This window comes from Falco punctatus (assembly GCF_963210335.1).
Source record: "Falco punctatus genome assembly, chromosome: Z".
Taxonomy (NCBI): Eukaryota; Metazoa; Chordata; class Aves; order Falconiformes; family Falconidae; genus Falco; species Falco punctatus.
In genome coordinates this window covers 50,834,205-50,851,144 of record NC_137586.1, presented here as the reverse complement: position 1 = coordinate 50,851,144, position 16,940 = coordinate 50,834,205, and the positions used below count along the sequence as shown (strand labels likewise).

General features: G+C 37.0%; 1 protein-coding gene across 3 annotated transcripts in view; it reads right to left on the bottom strand.

The window, feature by feature from the left end:
• Positions 1–16,940, bottom strand: part of FBN2 (fibrillin 2) — a 177,441-nt gene that overhangs the window by 4,682 nt on the left and 155,819 nt on the right. For all 3 annotated transcript variants that reach the window (XM_080373133.1, XM_080373134.1, XM_080373135.1), the window contains exons 49-63: positions 14,690–14,815; positions 14,305–14,457; positions 13,678–13,743; positions 13,262–13,387; positions 13,036–13,155; positions 11,728–11,850; positions 11,177–11,308; positions 9,675–9,800; positions 6,758–6,964; positions 5,926–6,051; positions 5,211–5,333; positions 4,944–5,060; positions 4,173–4,301; positions 2,385–2,504; positions 498–729 (exon numbers count right to left, since the gene is read on the bottom strand). In XM_080373133.1, coding sequence (XP_080229259.1) covers positions 498–729; positions 2,385–2,504; positions 4,173–4,301; positions 4,944–5,060; positions 5,211–5,333; positions 5,926–6,051; positions 6,758–6,964; positions 9,675–9,800; positions 11,177–11,308; positions 11,728–11,850; positions 13,036–13,155; positions 13,262–13,387; positions 13,678–13,743; positions 14,305–14,457; positions 14,690–14,815 — 2,026 coding nt within the window. The remainder of the gene's footprint in view (positions 1–497; positions 730–2,384; positions 2,505–4,172; positions 4,302–4,943; positions 5,061–5,210; positions 5,334–5,925; positions 6,052–6,757; positions 6,965–9,674; positions 9,801–11,176; positions 11,309–11,727; positions 11,851–13,035; positions 13,156–13,261; positions 13,388–13,677; positions 13,744–14,304; positions 14,458–14,689; positions 14,816–16,940) is intronic.

Below are 16,940 nucleotides of genomic sequence, written 5' to 3'. Positions count from 1 at the left end.
AAATACAGTCTTTGGCTGAAGGCCTGTAGGTTTTTCTGATTTTCATTTACAAGTTTTACAAACAAACAGAACAACACCAGCCTGCCCTGAACTCTGGAACTACAGAACTTAGCCATTGTCATGTACCAGAACAATGTTAATTTGTGTTTAATTTTCTGGGTTGATCAGTGTGGTGTAAAACCCTTAATTATCTCAGTACCTATCCTTCTGCAGTAACAGTCCTCACTGAGCCGGTTTGTGAAGGCCTTCTTGTGCTGATACTGGGGGAGAAAGCAGAACCAATTGTTTAATGCTGCTTATATACTAAATTTAAAATTAGCGTCATGCTGGATGTACAGACATGCCTTTTTTTCTAGGATATTTTGTTCAAAGGGAGTAGAAAAGATGACTTAGTAGCCTGTCCTTAGTTTGCACCTCTGTTGTTCAGTCTGGCTTGTGTCCAGCCTTTTTACAGCCTTCTGAATGTCTATGATGAATGACCTTGTGGAGATACTCACCCTTGTCCAACTCTGTAATAGCCAGGTGGACAGCCACAAAGATAGCCACCTTCAGTGTTGGAACAACCATAATTGCAGGGGTTCTTGGCAGAAGAACACTCATTCACATCATGGCATGCACTGGAGAATTGGTCATAAGAAAATCCAGATGGACAGGCACACTTGTAACTTCCGAGTGTGTTGTAGCAAGAAGCAGAGCCACACATGTTAGGATTGGAGCATTCATTTTCATCTAGTAAGCAAAACAAAGTATATTGATACCTTCTTATCTGATAGACATCAGGTAAGCATGATGTAGCTGACAAGTCAGAGTAGCTGCAAGTCCTAGGGCTCTGCTGCATCCTTGACCTCAGTAACCTATAGACTTGTTCTCTGAAGAAAAAGTATACTGGCAAAGGCCCACAGAGGACAAATGAGCTGGAATTCCAGTAATACTCCAACCGTGATAGTATTCTTGGGTGCCTAGTGATGGGGCAGTTAGCACACACTTGTAGTGGAAACCTGCAGGCTCTGTGAGGGGGAAGACAATCTAAATAGCCAACCAAAATGAAAGAGAAAAGGAAGTACTGTCTTCACTGTGTGGATGTTGAACTAATATACAGAGAAGACGACTCCTCCAGTCACTGTGACTGATTTGGTTCCAGGCTATACTGTGAAAAATGACTGAGGAAAGTAGCTTGTTGTATGGAAGATCATGCTTTTGGTAGTTGGCATGTGTTGCGTATTTTATTTCTCTTACCAAGGTACCATTTCCCTGTAGGTGTTTTCCTCCCCAATACCATTAGCACATGCTTCACCATTCTTGTCTGCAGTTACCAGCAGACACAAACACATTCTTTTGAGGACTATCTGTAATATTCAGAGACTGTTGCTGGTTTGGAGTTTTGTGGGAGTTGTTCATTGTGTATTCCCACACTGGTCCTTTGCTTTCTTTGCTGTAGAGCAGTATTAAGGAAGGAGTGATGATGGTGGTTGGGACTTCAGAAAAATTGCCTGGTGTGCTACTTAATGTGAAATAGGTATAATAAACTAATTTATATTTCCAGTATCAGGACAGTAAAATCAGCCTATAAGAAATGTATGGCAGTCCTCACAGCCATCCTCTGATTACGACACCATTGACAGAGAACCGTGAAAGCAAACTTGAAAAGGTAAATAAGTTCTTGCAGTGCTTTGTGAACAGTACAGGATGGGGTTATTCAGGTGTGTATTGGTTTTTATTAAAAAAAATAATAATGAATTCCCCATTTCATTTGCTATGGGAGTTAGCTTAGTTCATGAAACACAGAAAATAAATGATGGATTGATTGAACTAAACCTACAATAAAACTCCTGAGCTGATTAATTTGTCCCTGTCCCCTTCCCAAAGAAGTAATGTTGGCCTCAAGACTGTATTTTGGAAGTAAGAAACCCTTAATGGTTTTGCTGGTATTTTTTCTCCCCATTCACCATAGATGCTATTCTGTAGTATTCTCAAATTGCTAATAATGGTGAGTGATTCCTACTGATGAAAGGTAGGAATTTTTCTCCCCCCACCACCCCCCAGCAAAGGTATTTACACTGATGCTTTCAGGAATTCAATGATCATCTTTCCACCTTTCTAAGACTGGCATTTTTCCAAGGAGAAGGGAGTCAAAATTTAGGCCTTACTGTAAAAACTCCTTCTCACACAGAGTTTCAACAGGGTGTGTGTGTTTTCTTCTTACCTCATGTCACTTTTTTGTGTTGGGAGTAATTAAGTGTATGGAAGGAGAGGGAGAGAGGAAAAAAACATTTGTGTCTGCATACCCTTTGTCCTGCTCATTCTTGTTCTCACCTGGCTGTTGTCACTATGAACACTATGACACCTTTGCTATTTAATGTATTGGGTGCAGTTTGTTTCCTTACCGACACATTGATTCCACTGGTAATGCTGAATATACCCTTGTGGGCATCCACATCTATATCCACCCAGGATGTTCTGACAGCCATGCTGGCACCTATGGTTTCCATCACATTCGTCCACATCTTTGCAATTGGGAGAGAAGTAGAACATGAAAGAACACGTGATTACACATGTTGCCAAATGCGTTACTCACTTCGATCACAAACATTGAAACACCAGTGTTTATGACAGAGTACTGCTATAGAATGGAAGCACCATTCAGGTTGGTCTTTTGGAAAGCCTGAAAGTCAATAAATGTAGTGTTCTTTCTATCTATCAATAATCCGATCGGAGCTTTTCAGCCTTTGCATTATTCAGATTTGGAGAAGAAACATTGTTTCTGGTAATCCCACACGATGTTGCTTTGATGTAACATTTAGAATCTGAATGTTTTTTTTATTTCAGTTTTCAAACCAACTATGTTGGACTACACTTTCAGTTTCCTGGAACATACTGAAGTGTTTGAATATGAGCAGTACATATCAAATTTGGATGTAAGCTTTTACCTTTGCAAAAAGAATCTGAAAAGTCTCTGAGGTATGTGTAAATGAAGGAGAAAGCCACAAATCAAAACCAAAATGTAAAAACTCAGTCATCTGAAATAGAGTCTGCTGTTAGAAATAAGTAGATTGTAAGTAGCCTATTCTGTCAGGTACAGTATGCAGTTCTAGTAGAAAATAAAAAATCATGCATGATATCACAGATTCTAAGTTACACTCCAGTTGTCCACAATTTGAAACAATGGAACTGTGATGTTCCAAAGCCTGAGGTGCAGAAAACCATCATGCAAGGAACTGAAAGGGAACTGTCATTTTATCACTAATGGCATATAGAGCAGTTCTGATATGCAAGTTGTGTACATATCTTGTAAATGCTTTGATATGCATAATTTAGCGTTTTGTTTCGTAGGAGCTCGGTAAAGTACACAATAACCATATATCTAATTTATGAGGAAAAAAGTAATCTGACAGAAGATAATGCTTTCTAAAACTTTTGGCTGCATATGTTCTGAACTGTTACTCTAGAAATAGGCTCCAAATAGCAACTCCTGTTTTAAACACTGTATCAAGGTAGTTGACATTTTGAGATGTCATAAATTTGTGCATGTATACCCCTGCATTTCTAATTCTCAGCAGCCAGATGGCCTAGTACTACCTTTTAATTTCTTCATTGCTCAATCATCTGTTTGCACACTGAAGAATCTGGAGCTTTCAAATAGAGATTTCATGACTGGGGGTCCCTTTTGGGCCAACAGAGAGAGATGAATCTTAACAACATAATTTGTATTTTAACTGTAGTGAATTACCCTTCTGAATGTGTATCTCTACGGTAGAGTTCTTAAAGTAAGGAATTCGGAATCCAATCTTAGATCCCTCAGGTGGGGGATTACAACTAGTTAAAACAAAAAATTGTAAAGAGATTCTGTTTAGACTGCATGAAAATGAAAAAGAAGAAACAACTAGACTTTTAGAAGCATAAATCTATGTGAAGTTGAAATGGCAGCCTGGAAATAGTTGTTCAGTAGTTCAGCTAAAAAGCAACTTCTTAAGCTAATTTGTGTAAAAATTACTCAGGCAGTATGTTCTTAACATACAATTATGCTTAAAGTTACTCGTATACATTCCTGTTTCTATTTGGTATTTACTTTTTCTACAGCTGGTGCTCTGTTTTATCCGTCTTTGACAACACAAGATTCACTAGATGCAGAAGTAAGGATTTGCACCACAATGAAATTGACATTCACTAGTTACCTTCACAGTTTAATCCAGTAGAATCCAGAGAAAATCCCCTTTGACATTCACAGGTAAAACTTCCAGGTGTGTTTTGGCAAACTCCTTTTGATCCACAAAGTGATGGCTGAGAACCACATTCATTATTATCTTAAAAATGCAGAAGAAGAGAAGCTTGGTGTACCTTGTGGCATGATTTTAGACACATTCATATAACATTTCTTAACGGGTTAAAATCCACAGAGGTGCAACAATTTACTTTGAAAATGTAGCTTTTCACATGTAAATGTCAGGTGACCTGATGATTCATGCAAAGCTATAAGTAATTATTAAATTGGAAATGCAAGCTGTAATTTAGTTGTAAGTGCAAAAGACCAGATATGTAATTGCTGACAGTGAAAAATACCACACTTCTGCATTAGCTGCATAAAATAGTTTCAGTTAGCAACATTCATACATTCTAAGATCCAAAGACATCTGTATCTGTTAAAAAAAATACAGTCTGTTTTTGTTTAACTACATTTACAATCAGATTTTGATACTTTACCTCTTTGTCTCCATGTGGTTATACTTAGAATGTAATAACATGTATTAAAGATGTACGGCTGTTTACTCAGCAAGAAAATACAAATGGCAGAGAGACTGATTTTTCTTTAGCTATAATTAATGCTTTTCAAAGTCTTTTTTCTGGACTCCTGACATTATTGCTGTGTATTGTTACTGTTTATAAAGAGAGAAAGAAATAAGCAAGAATTGAGAATGTTCTTATAGAAAAACTGATGTTTTTCCTACCAATACAAGCTGTGTGGTGTTGTGTAAAACCAGGTGGACATTTGCATGTGAAGCCTCCAAGGGTGTTGACACAGAGGAACTGGCAATTGTGTTGTTTGGTTTGACATTCGTCAAGATCTGAAAGTAAGAGATGCTTTTGTCTTAAGAAAAGTCAGCAAAAAAAAAGTACATTTAGTCTAACTTGATAAAAATATCACACTTCAAAACTACTTTCTTTTATGTCAAGGTGCAACGAAATTAAAAATTACTGTGTATAACTTTCTTTACCTTTACATGTCTTTCCATCTTCTTGAAGGATGTAGCCTCGAGGACATGAGCACTGATAGCTCCCTTCTGAGTTCTTGCAGATAAAATTGCACGGTTTAGGAGACTGGGAGCACTCATCAAGATCTACAGAGAGAAAATGTTAAGTATTTGTTTTATTGATTTCTTTGTCTTTGAAGGGTGTTTTCTAAACAGCACTATATTTAACAGAAACATGTTTGTAGAAAAAGCCCCCAATTTACATTTCTTCAGAGTTCCTTTTTTTTCTCTGTGGATTGTTGCTATGAAGTTTCTATGGGGTTTCACTACAGTGACAAACTGAGTATCTTGAAAGAGTAACATACTAGAGTGACAGCAGCATTAGTATTTTCATCTAAGGACCAAGTATTTACTTTTGGGCATACTATGGTGTACTTATATATGTTAACAAATGGGGAAGTGGGAAAATATAGACCACAAAGTAATAAGCTGGTTTCTCAGTCAAAATGGTTACACAACTGAAACATATTTCGGTTCTTATTCTGCTGCAGGAATATTGCCAGTACAGCTTATTTCCCAGTTTTCCAAAATGAAATACCAAAATGGAAGTGCATATTAGGAAAAGAAAGATAGAAAAGATGGAAAAGAGATAAAGAGAAAAAACTGCTTCGATACAAAGGTTTACAGAGGTTGATATGTCAATAAAAAAATAACTGATTATTAAGATACTGAATCTTACCAATACAAGATGTGCCACTTATGTCAGTGGTATAGCCAACTTTGCAAAAACATCGGAAGGAGCCCATAGTGTTTATACACTGTCCATTTCTACATAGGTTTGGCATGACCTTACACTCATCAATATCTGTACAGAAGATATTAAATATGTCACTTTTTAGTGTTAAATTTGACTTTTTTCTTCTCTTCTATTTTTTCACAGTTCCTCATCATCACACTTATCATAGGAACTTTACCCTTTCTCTTTAAAAATGGATCTGAATTCAAAGTCAAACTTCTTTCAGATTTCCATTATTGGTTTTTTGTATCAAGACCTTCCTGCTATTTCATTAGGTACTCATGTTACAGTTTTGTGAGGTCAAAATAAATAAAAAAAACCCATAGAAGTTTTTTACATGATGTCATATAAGATGATGTCAAAATTTTTTCACCACAGTGCAAAAACGTATGTTCGCTTCTGCTTCTGTGTGGAAATAGTAACTACTTCTACAGAAAAGCATTCACTGGGACTGTTGTTAGAACAACTGTTGTTGCCTTTGCCATGTATGCAACTTCTCAGCATACAAAAGCTTTGGGATCATTTCTAGCTTTTAGTTACTGGTTAGTACCTCCTGTTTTAGATCCCAGCCCTGAAAATTCTGCAGAGCTCTGTGTATTCTGGTTGCAGCTACTGTTTAAAGGTGTTTTTAATTTCTGGTCTCTCAAGAGCATTTGAAAAAGCAAACTTTTTTCACAGGCATTCTTCAAAGAAACTTCAAAGAAAATTCTTCATTTTCTTAGACATGTGAGCATATTCTTTTCCCCTTTTGTTCCTTTTTTACCCCTGCAAATACCTCTTCCATCTGTAGTATAGCCTGGTCCGTGTGGACAGAGCTTCTTGTATTGAGTGGTTCCGGGAAGCGGGCAGAGCTCACACTGGTTACCCCAGCCTCGGCTTCCATCACAGCAGCACTCAGATTTAGTGACAAGATTCCGGCTGCTTGAAGCCATCTGACACATTGTCTGTAAAACTTCAGCAAAGCAAAACCCTTGGCGATTATCTGTAAGGAAGAAGTGGAAAGATCAAGACAGAGTAGGAGAGAAAGATCTGATCTGTTAAGCGTCTGATGTATTATTCTGGCGTTCTGTCAACACATGCAAACACTAGATTATTAGCAGCTAGTCTGTGAAGTCTATTTTGACTTAGACTTTCAGATTTGTTGTGCCTTCTGATAATTTGCTGCTGTACCAAGTGTATTCCAGACACCCCTAAAGTTCAGTACCTGCACGGGTTGGGTAAGAGTTTTACTTCTAAGAAAGCTGCCCCCTGGGGTGTACCCGCTGAGCTTGCTTAATAGTGAAACAGGGCCAAACTGAGCTTCCACTTAGGCTGCCTATGTTTGGCTTGCACTTGACAAGTTGGAGTGGTGTTAGAAGTTTGTTTTACTGGCCAAAATATCATGATTGATCATCTGTAATTACACTGATGTGTTTTAAATGACAAAGCCCTTAGCACTTAAAAGTGTCTATGAAACTCAGTACTTTTTCAGTGGTACTCCTATTTTTTGTTGGGCAATAAACCCAGTATAATTTATATGGCCTTAGGGTTGGTCTGTCCCTTTCTAATTCTACTTCTTTAATTTGTAAGGTTAATACCTGTCAATCATAAAAGAGGAACAAAATCTCAGAGTCATTAAGCTCCTGCAAGTTTTCTTCAAACTGGCAGCTGAGGAGAGCAGAGATGGCAGCTTCCAGTACTAATGGAAACTAAATTCTGCAGAGATATATTCTAAATAGTCTATGTCACCTGTCTTGTTAATTAAAATGGAGACATTGCCAACTATGGTCTAGAAAGACACATGTTTTCAAATGATCAATATTTTTTTCTCTTAAAGCAAAAAGTTAAAATCCTTCAGATCCCTCAGCATGTGTATATGTATCAACACCCATCTGACCTTCTCTTTCACAACTATGAATAGAACCTGTACATTTCTTACATGAATCAGGTAAAATGCAGACTTTGGCTTTAGGCAGAATGTACTCTGCGTGCTTGGTAACATAACTGTTTACATCAAATAAATCTGTCCTTACTGACAGGCTGTAGAGTTGTGTGGAGAGGAACCTCATGAAGTTCCACAAAGGCAAGTGTAAGGTCCTGCACCTGGGGACCAACAAACCCATGCACCAGCACAGGCTGGGGGTGACCTGCTGGGGGGGCAGCTCTGCAGAGGACTTGGGAGTGCTGGTGGACAGCAAGTTGCCCAGGAGCCAGCAGTGTGCCCTGGTGGCCAAGAAAGCCAGTGAGATCCTGGGGTGCATTAGGTTGTCCTCCCCCTCTGCTCTGCCCTGGTGAGGTCCCATCAGGAGTGCTGTGCCCAGTGCTGGGCTCCCCAGGTCAAGAGAGACAGGGAGCTACTGCAGAGGGTCCAGAGGAGGGCTGTGAAGATGATGAGGGGACTGGAGCATCTCCCTTGTGAGGAAAGGCTGAGAGAGCTGGGCCTGTGTAGCCTGGAGAAGGGAAGACAGAGGGGATCTTACCAATGTCTGTCTACAAATATCTTCAGGGCAGGTGTCAGGAGGATGAGGCCAGGCTCTTTTCAGTGGTGCCCAGTGATAGCACAAGGGGCAATGGGCACAAACTGAAACACAGGAAGTTTCATCTGAATATGAAGAAAAACTTTTTTACTTTGAGGGCGACAGAGCCCTGGAACAGGCTGCCCAGAGAGATTGTAGAGTCTCCTTCTCTGGACATATTCAAAACCTGCCTGGACAAGATCCTGCACAACCTGCTCTAGGTGAACCTGCTTTAGCTGGGGGTTGGGCTAGATCGTCTCCAGAGAGAGATCTTCTTCTTCCAAACCTGACCATTCTGTGCTTCTGTGATTTTGTGAAAGTCAGTTGCGTGAGGCAGCATGTTTGCTGCAGTGATTTGCAAGACTCAGCAGATTTCTGTTCTCCTAGAAAGTTATATATAATATACAAAATAAATACATATATACAATATACAAAGTACATAATATACAGGTATTTTTGATGCAAGAATACTAATAAATACTCATATAGTTTTATTATTGTAAAACACTTTATATAGATATATACTTAAACATTGACCATGAAAAGGTAAATTTTGCAGTTTTCTTTGATTTCTAAAAAGGGAACAATTAATACTGTAGTGCAAATGACAAGACTGAACATACTGAAAAGGAAATATGAGGTTGATGAATATATCCCCCTTCATCAGCATTTGAAATGAAGGCATGCCTCAAAACTTTTTAATACATCTTGCAGTTTTTTGTATTTTGCATTCATAATCTCTGTCTGAATTAAAGGTACAGAAAATTCAGATGCCCAGCTGCAGTACTGTGGTGCTTAAGATTGCACTCTGAATGTACAAACAATTTTGCTCTGCATCCTAGTTTTTGATCTAAGGTAACTAATTACTGATTCTTCTTTACAAATACCTGTATTTTGTCTGGATAGTGTTGCTCAGCACCATATATCCTTCAATGTCCTTTGGAAATAAGACACTTCTATGTGAGGCCCCTGATTGCTACTCAGCTGACATTCTCAAGATGCTCCCCATTCCTATAATTATTTAATATCATATGATTGTTTAATTAACAAAATCATTATTAGATTTCTGTAAACATGAGAGTTATATGGCCTTACTGTTGGCCTGTCCACGTAAGACAGGTACTCAGAAGCCTAATTTACACTCTGCATCTTTTATACTTCAATGCAAGATTAAATGTATATGAAAGAGGCATTTACCGAGACACTCAATGCCTGATGGACTTGACAGAAATCCTTCATTACATTCACATCGGTAGCTCCCAATAACGTTCATGCAACGACCATTTTCGCAGATACCTGGCTTGGTGCGGCATTCATTTTCATCTTTACAAAAATATAATAAAAAAATCAAATAAATTATTACAAGAAAATATATCAGAATCATAGAATGCAGTAATTATTCCGCAGTAATATTTGCAAAATATGTGCAAGAGGAGGAAAATCAGCAAATAATTAAGCCTGGAAAGGGTGTTCCCAAAAAAACCTATCCTATTCCATTCCTTATGCACTACATCCTAGGATGAAAGCTTTAATTCTTGCATGTTCTGTGGAACTTATAACTAGAAGCAGAAAACACTTGCAGCAGAAGCTCTAGTTGTAACTTTTTCCTGGCAAGTAAGATTTAAATAAAATTGGAATACATGCACAATTTGAGTAACAAATTTTCACTTTGTAATCACTAACTAAGAGTCTCTAATACAGTTTGACCTCTCCTTAATCAGTCATATTTCAGTCTGCATGTAATTTCCCTCAAACAGCTTATAGTCTGTGTTTTCTTTCCTAGTAATGGCACAGATACTGTAAGCTATTGTTCATCTTTATAGATGCCTAAAGTAAAACCTCAGAAAAACCTCAGGTGATTTAGAGGCAGCACAACATGGCAAAAATGGCAGAATTCTTGTTAATACAGATAATTTTCCCTGAAAAAAATCATAGAGTTCTGTAAAGGACAGTACTCATTCTCTTCCTGAAGGAATATTGTTTTAAAATATTTTCATTTAAAGCATTCACTGACATTAATGTTTAGATTTTTTTGGGGGGGTTTATCTCTGAGCCAATGACAGCCTCAGCTACTTCTGTTCACAAAGAAGTCTGGAATTTCTTGGGGTTTTTATGCACCACAAGAAAGTACAATCTGCCAAAATGTAGCCACCATTTCCCCCTCAACTAACTGAGAAAATGATGGAAGAAAACTGTTTGCTTACAGGATGGAGAATTATTTTGAACTATGGCAGTTTCCACATCTTTTGCTTTCCATGGCTTTTATATGCTGTTTCAGAATCTTACAGTTTTAACTCTTTAAGAAACTGCCACATTATTTATAAACAGTGTTAATGCTAAAGGAAATGTAACTTTTTATTTATGATAATTTTGCTTCCTACTCATCAAATGAGGTCTCTTTTGTCTGGCAACTTAATTTTTTAAATCTAACACATTTGAAAAACTTTCTGATTTTGTTGTACAACAAAAGAAACAAAACCAGAGGTTTTCTTCTGAAATACTTATTAGTCATTTAGAACTACTGTCAGATAAGGTCAAACCTTGAAACAAAAAAAGAAAGTTTAAGATGTTGCACATCATTAGCTGTCCTGAGTGTGCTTTATGAATTGCTATTTTCTGTTTTTCTATATCCATATACAGAGGATTTTTCATTTGCTTGCTTCTTTGTATTCAGTAGATGTCCTCTTTCTAAGCTTTACCTGTGCAGCCTTCTCCATCAGGTCTATGGGTCATTCCAGGAGGACAAATGCACATGAAGGTACCAATCAAATTTTTGCACATCATGCCTCTTGATTCACAGTCATGGAGTCCTTCAGCACACTCATCTAGATCTGGAAAAAAAAGTGTATGTATTATTTCCAGTAGTTTCAGTTACTGAAAGCAATTAGCACTTTCTCAAGAAAAAGGACATACGGACTTCCCTAACTAACAAGCACTGAAGAAAAATCTAAGAACTATGTTTAATTGCAGTAATTTTAATCTTTATGAACTGTATCATCTTGTCATGCTAACGATGAACTTCACCATTGTGACCTTCTTGGCTTTACAATCCCCATCAAGGGGTATACTTGATAGTAAAACCACTAGATACTGGTTCTACATGAGTTCTGAAAGAGTAAATTATCATCTGCTGGGCTGTTTGCTACATTCCACTGAGAGTATAATGCAAGGTGCACAGAAATATTTGGATTATGCTTTAGCCAGTACAGGTTGATGGAAGTTGGGGAGAAGTTTATACATAAGTCATTACCTTTGCACATCTTTTGGTCTTCCCTTAGTTCATAGCCAACTGGACATGTACATTCATAGAAACCGTAAGTATTGATACAACGAAAAGCACACAGCAAGGGATTCTGAGCACACTCGTTTATATCTGAATAGAAAGGAACAAAATAATTATTCTCCACAAAGTTTTTAAAAAAATCACCAAGAAGGTTTTCTAACACCTACGCTTCTCTTGTCAGCTAAAAAGTATCAGAAATTAATAATGCAAACCAAAAACTTGTGGATGCTTGGTTTTGAGTAGCCAGAGAAAACTGAACAAAGCTTTGCTTAAAAATAATAGCGTAATAAATATGGAACTCCTTGAGCTTAGAATGACAAGTTGGGACATGCCTATTTCAGATTTTTATTATATGATCATTTTTTAATGTATTTTTGTGTGATGAGAGTAGCCAGCTTTTTTCCCAACTGAAAAAAATTTTAAAAAATCTTGCTTCAAAAAGCAAATAATTGTGATTCAAAAAGTACAAAATTTGTAAGAAGGATACTGATCATCCACTGAAAGCAGAATGGTTGTACACTGCTCCCACACTATGAAAAATCAGAGGTACTTAATGAAAGTAATAGGGTATTAGTTTAAAACAGATGAATGAAAATACTTCTCCGAGTACTGACAGTAGTGACATTCTGGATCTTGCTGCCACAGGAGGCTGTGCAGACAGATGGTATCAGCAGATTCAAGACTGTACTGGCCAGACTCTTAGACAACAGGTCTTTAAGTTGATACTAAACCCACTCTGCAGGGAGGCATCCCCCAGTTCACATCGTATTTTCCCTATATCCTTAGCTATTGTATTAAAGGAGTGAACTGCAGAAAGTTCACCCTAAAACAGTATTTCAACTGTAAAGGATGAAATAACAGACTAGATGGAGCAGTGGTCTGACTTCAGGGTAATAAATATTTTTTTTTTTTCAGGTAAAAAAATAAAAACTGCTCTGCCTCAGTTATGACAAGTGGTATGCAATTCAGGCATTTTTGCCATGGTTAGTTATACCATTTATGAGGATAGTCTAGTCTCAACAGTTACTCTCTTCATCTTTTCCAAAAAAGACCTGAAAAATGTAACTTACCACAACATGCAGTTTGGGAAATACTGTGATAAACTAAAAATACTGCTTAAGTCAAGTCAGGACTTCTTTTTCAATGACATATTTCAAGCAGAGAAACTTGTTTTCCTCCTAGCTATTACAGCATCACAGGTCTGGTTAATAAAATAATTTGAATACTGAGGACTGAACAAAAACTGAAGGAAAAAAAATAAAGAGGACAGGTTACCTTCACAATTCATCATTGGGCCTGGCTCAAATCCTTCATGGCAGTTGCACTCAAAACTGCCAACCGCATTAGTGCACGTACCGTTTCCACACGGGTTGCCAATTGAACATTCATCAGTATCTGTATATAATGAATAAATGCAAACTGAAGAGAAGTGGGACACATCTCAAATTGTGTTTTAAATTCCAGTGTTAATATTCTTAGAGTTTATGAAATATATACATACCAATGCAGTGTACTCCAGTATAATCTAAGTTGTATCCCATGGGGCACTCACAGCGGAATGATCCATCAGTATTGATGCAGTGACCGTTTGCGCAAATCCCTGGGCTTTCAAGGCATTCATTAACATCTAAAAAGCAGAAAGATATTAGCAACCACTTAGCTGATTCATTTCTGTATCAGGTTTTAAAAAAGCATTTAAAAAAACACCTGAGCACCTTATTCTGTTTGTCTCTAGCCACGCAATTTTAAAGATAATCTTTTAACTCTCATTTCATAATGGTCCACATTTATTAAAGGTCAGCCTCTTGTCACCTGGGGCTGTGGGGAATTAGCCATCACATACTATAATATCCAAGTCTAGTTTTAAGTACAAATAGTTTCTGTTTTGTTTAAATTCTCAGGCAAAAGTTTACATACCTTCACGTGTATCATCAATTCCAGGAATGGTTCCATGACCATATGGACAGAGATCCTGAAAAGCAGCTGTAGAGGTATGTTTATTTAAAAAAAAGAGTGAGAGACAGAGAACCATGACAGACAGTTAAAGCCATCCAAAAATCTTCTATATCACACTTTTCATAACTGTCAACTGTTTAAATCACGGTCTTTATGCTGTCTGGCCAAATACAAAAGTAAAACTGTCTCTAGGTCAGGGAAGCAGCTCTAGAACTCATTGAGCTTCAATGTGGTGGTTCTTGGTGCCTTCCCCTTTCTGTACTTGGAGAAAACCAAGAACTGAAAACTGTTGATTACTTCAGGGATTCTTGGCGCTATCCCATTTTGCTCTTCTTTTTTGCCTAAAGCAGACTAGATCTACAGATGGAGGCTACTAGTTCATCTCTCTATACAGCACAACTGACAACTCAGATTTGCTGTGGTTTCGTCTATTTAATTATATTAATTTTGTTGAACTGAAAATGGTTCTAGAAAAGCCTGTTAAGAAAGAATGCCAAAAAGATCTCTAATGTTCAAAAAGTTACAACACAATTGTGCTTTTCCTTTTCTCCCACCTAAAAAGGCTTTATTTTAAATCTTGGTGTGTACCTTCTTCTTCCTTTGGACAGAGCTCACAAGGATCACCCCATCCTTCTCCTGGCATTTTGCTGCAGCAACACTTTGCCTTTGTGGTGTTGAAAGCCTTTGGCACTGAGCATTTCCCATTCTCAAAGTTAGTAAAACAGAAGCTCTGGCGAGTATCTAAAAAAGAAAATACAGTTGCTTGTAGCTAACTTCCTTCCTGGTTAGATCTTAACTGTCTAGCCCTGAAAGGAGTAATATAAGGTCTTTGTTTTTCATACTATTTTGAAAGCACTTTCCAGCACTCGTAAGGACACAGTTTGGAAGGACCTGCAGAGGTCCCTTTTTACTCATTCTAGAGAGTATCTTATGTGTCAGAAAAAATTATTACATTCCTTAATCATTAACTTACCAAAACATCTCCGTCCATTATCAGACAGCACAAAACCTGTAGGACAGATGCACTGAAAACCTCCTGGAGTATTTGTACAAGAGCCAAAGAGACAGGTGTTGGGATCCTCATTACACTCATTAATATCTGTAAATTAATGGAGAAAAGGTTCACCATAATGCCACTGGCTATGAATTCTTTCGTAAAGAAAGATTGTTAATTTATTTATTTATTTAACTTCAGCAGGAAGTGCTCCTCCAATAAGGCATGCAAGAGACAAAGAAGCCTGAAGGTTCCACCAACTCTTTCAAATTGGAGAGTTTCACTGGTATGCACTTTCCTTTCCAAATCCCATTCTCTGTTCTTTGTCATATTTATAATATAAACATCAAATAAAAACTTTCAGGCTGAAAACAGAGGAGAGCATATATTTCTGAAAAGAAAAATATTTTTCTCTAAACATAAAACATCCAAAAATGAATTGTTAAAAATTTGTATATTGGGGATTCCATGTCATTAAAGGTGGGCTTTTTTCATACTGATTGACTTCGTTCCTGAACTATAGCTAGTTATTAGCAGCGAGAGACCTATGATTATATTTATATATTCAGATTTGTATTTACTAGTCTTCCACAGGCATTCTTGATATGTTATTTAATTTTTTTTCCTGCTCAATTGCATAATTTAAGATATATTGTTCTGACTATAAAACTGTGAGATTTATTTTGTTAAAATTGAGTTCTTTTTATAAGTATCAAAAACGTTAAGATGAGAGTACTTAACATAAACATTAAGTGCCTATAAAATTCTGCAGCTAAAACAGTACCAGGCTGCATATCCTGCATCTACATAGACAACAGACAGAGTAAGAAAAGTAATACATTAATAGACCTTTAATTTTTCATATCTGTTATTTAAAACTGTATTTTAATTTTATTCTGCAAATACTGACAGAAGATATAAGCCTCCTTGCTAAAGTAACTTGCAGAGTTAATTGTAATTTAATAGATTCTGAAAGTGTATTCTAATAAACCTCAAAAATTATACCTTCAGAACAACCCCTCCCGAGTCTTTTACTAAGGGTTTTTGAAAGAACCATCAAAGAGATCTATGGCTGTATAAGCACTTTACATTAATATCCATATTGATCTTAACATGTATGCAGGAACAGGTATTCTTCACGGATGCTGCGTCACCAAATTTCTCTGATACTGGTTGGACTCCCTACTATACTGAATCTTAGAAAACTAACCTGTATTAACCAGTAAGGAAAAATGGAAATATATCACAAGGAAAATAAAAGCAGAGTGATGGAGGAATAGATTCTTTGATGTTACTTCTGAAAAATATTACCTTGAGTCCCATTTTCAGAAGTTACTATTAGGTATAGCACATGAACAAACCACTGTACCACAATCTGGCATTATGACTAAACTCTGCTGTAGCTTCCCATGGACAGGCTACTACTATGTGAAGCATTTTATGTCAGTTTGTTTCAGTGAAAAAAGTAATTAATTTCCCAGTTAGTGTGGCAGTTGCTAATATACAAAGCTCAGCAGTTCAGCTGCATTAATGGGATGGAAAAAATGCTCTTTAGAAGTACTGATTATTACTGTAATGAATGGCTTGGAACTACTGTAAGAAACTATTTTTGTGGCCATAATTAACAGGTGACTAGCCAGACTGTGGAAGTAAATGAATCCTTTCCCCTTCATTCCCTTAAAATTGAAAGAAATACATTAAATAGCTAGATGAAAACAGAATTTTTCTGTGGCTCTCATTTTCCTGCCTATAATCACTCTGAGCTCAAAAAGTAATCTAGCCATTGCCCACCTTCATGCTACAGACAGAAGTAATGAATTCTTATAAAGTTTGCATTTTAGATCAATAGAAAGTAATGGGAAATGTATGTTGCAAGAACTGTCATAATATTAATCAAAGTATTAGTATAATCACATGTGATTATCTAGGCATTTCCTAGGTACTTTAGCTGAAAACTTTCTGGACACATGGCAGAATGAAAAAAAGAATGCAATTAAGTGCCTTTTACTCAGTTCAGGTAAAAATCTGTTCAGGCAGTCACTGATGCTGTCAAAAACATCCAAAAAGATTCTGTGAGGATACTAAAGTGTCCATAACCTGTGATATTGCTGGAAAACCAAAAGCTTTCATTTTAAATTCATGATTTTACAACTGCAGATGATTTGAATTCATCTCAAACATAACTGCTAATATGGGAACAGCAGCTGCCAAAAGAAACCAGGAAGTTGGC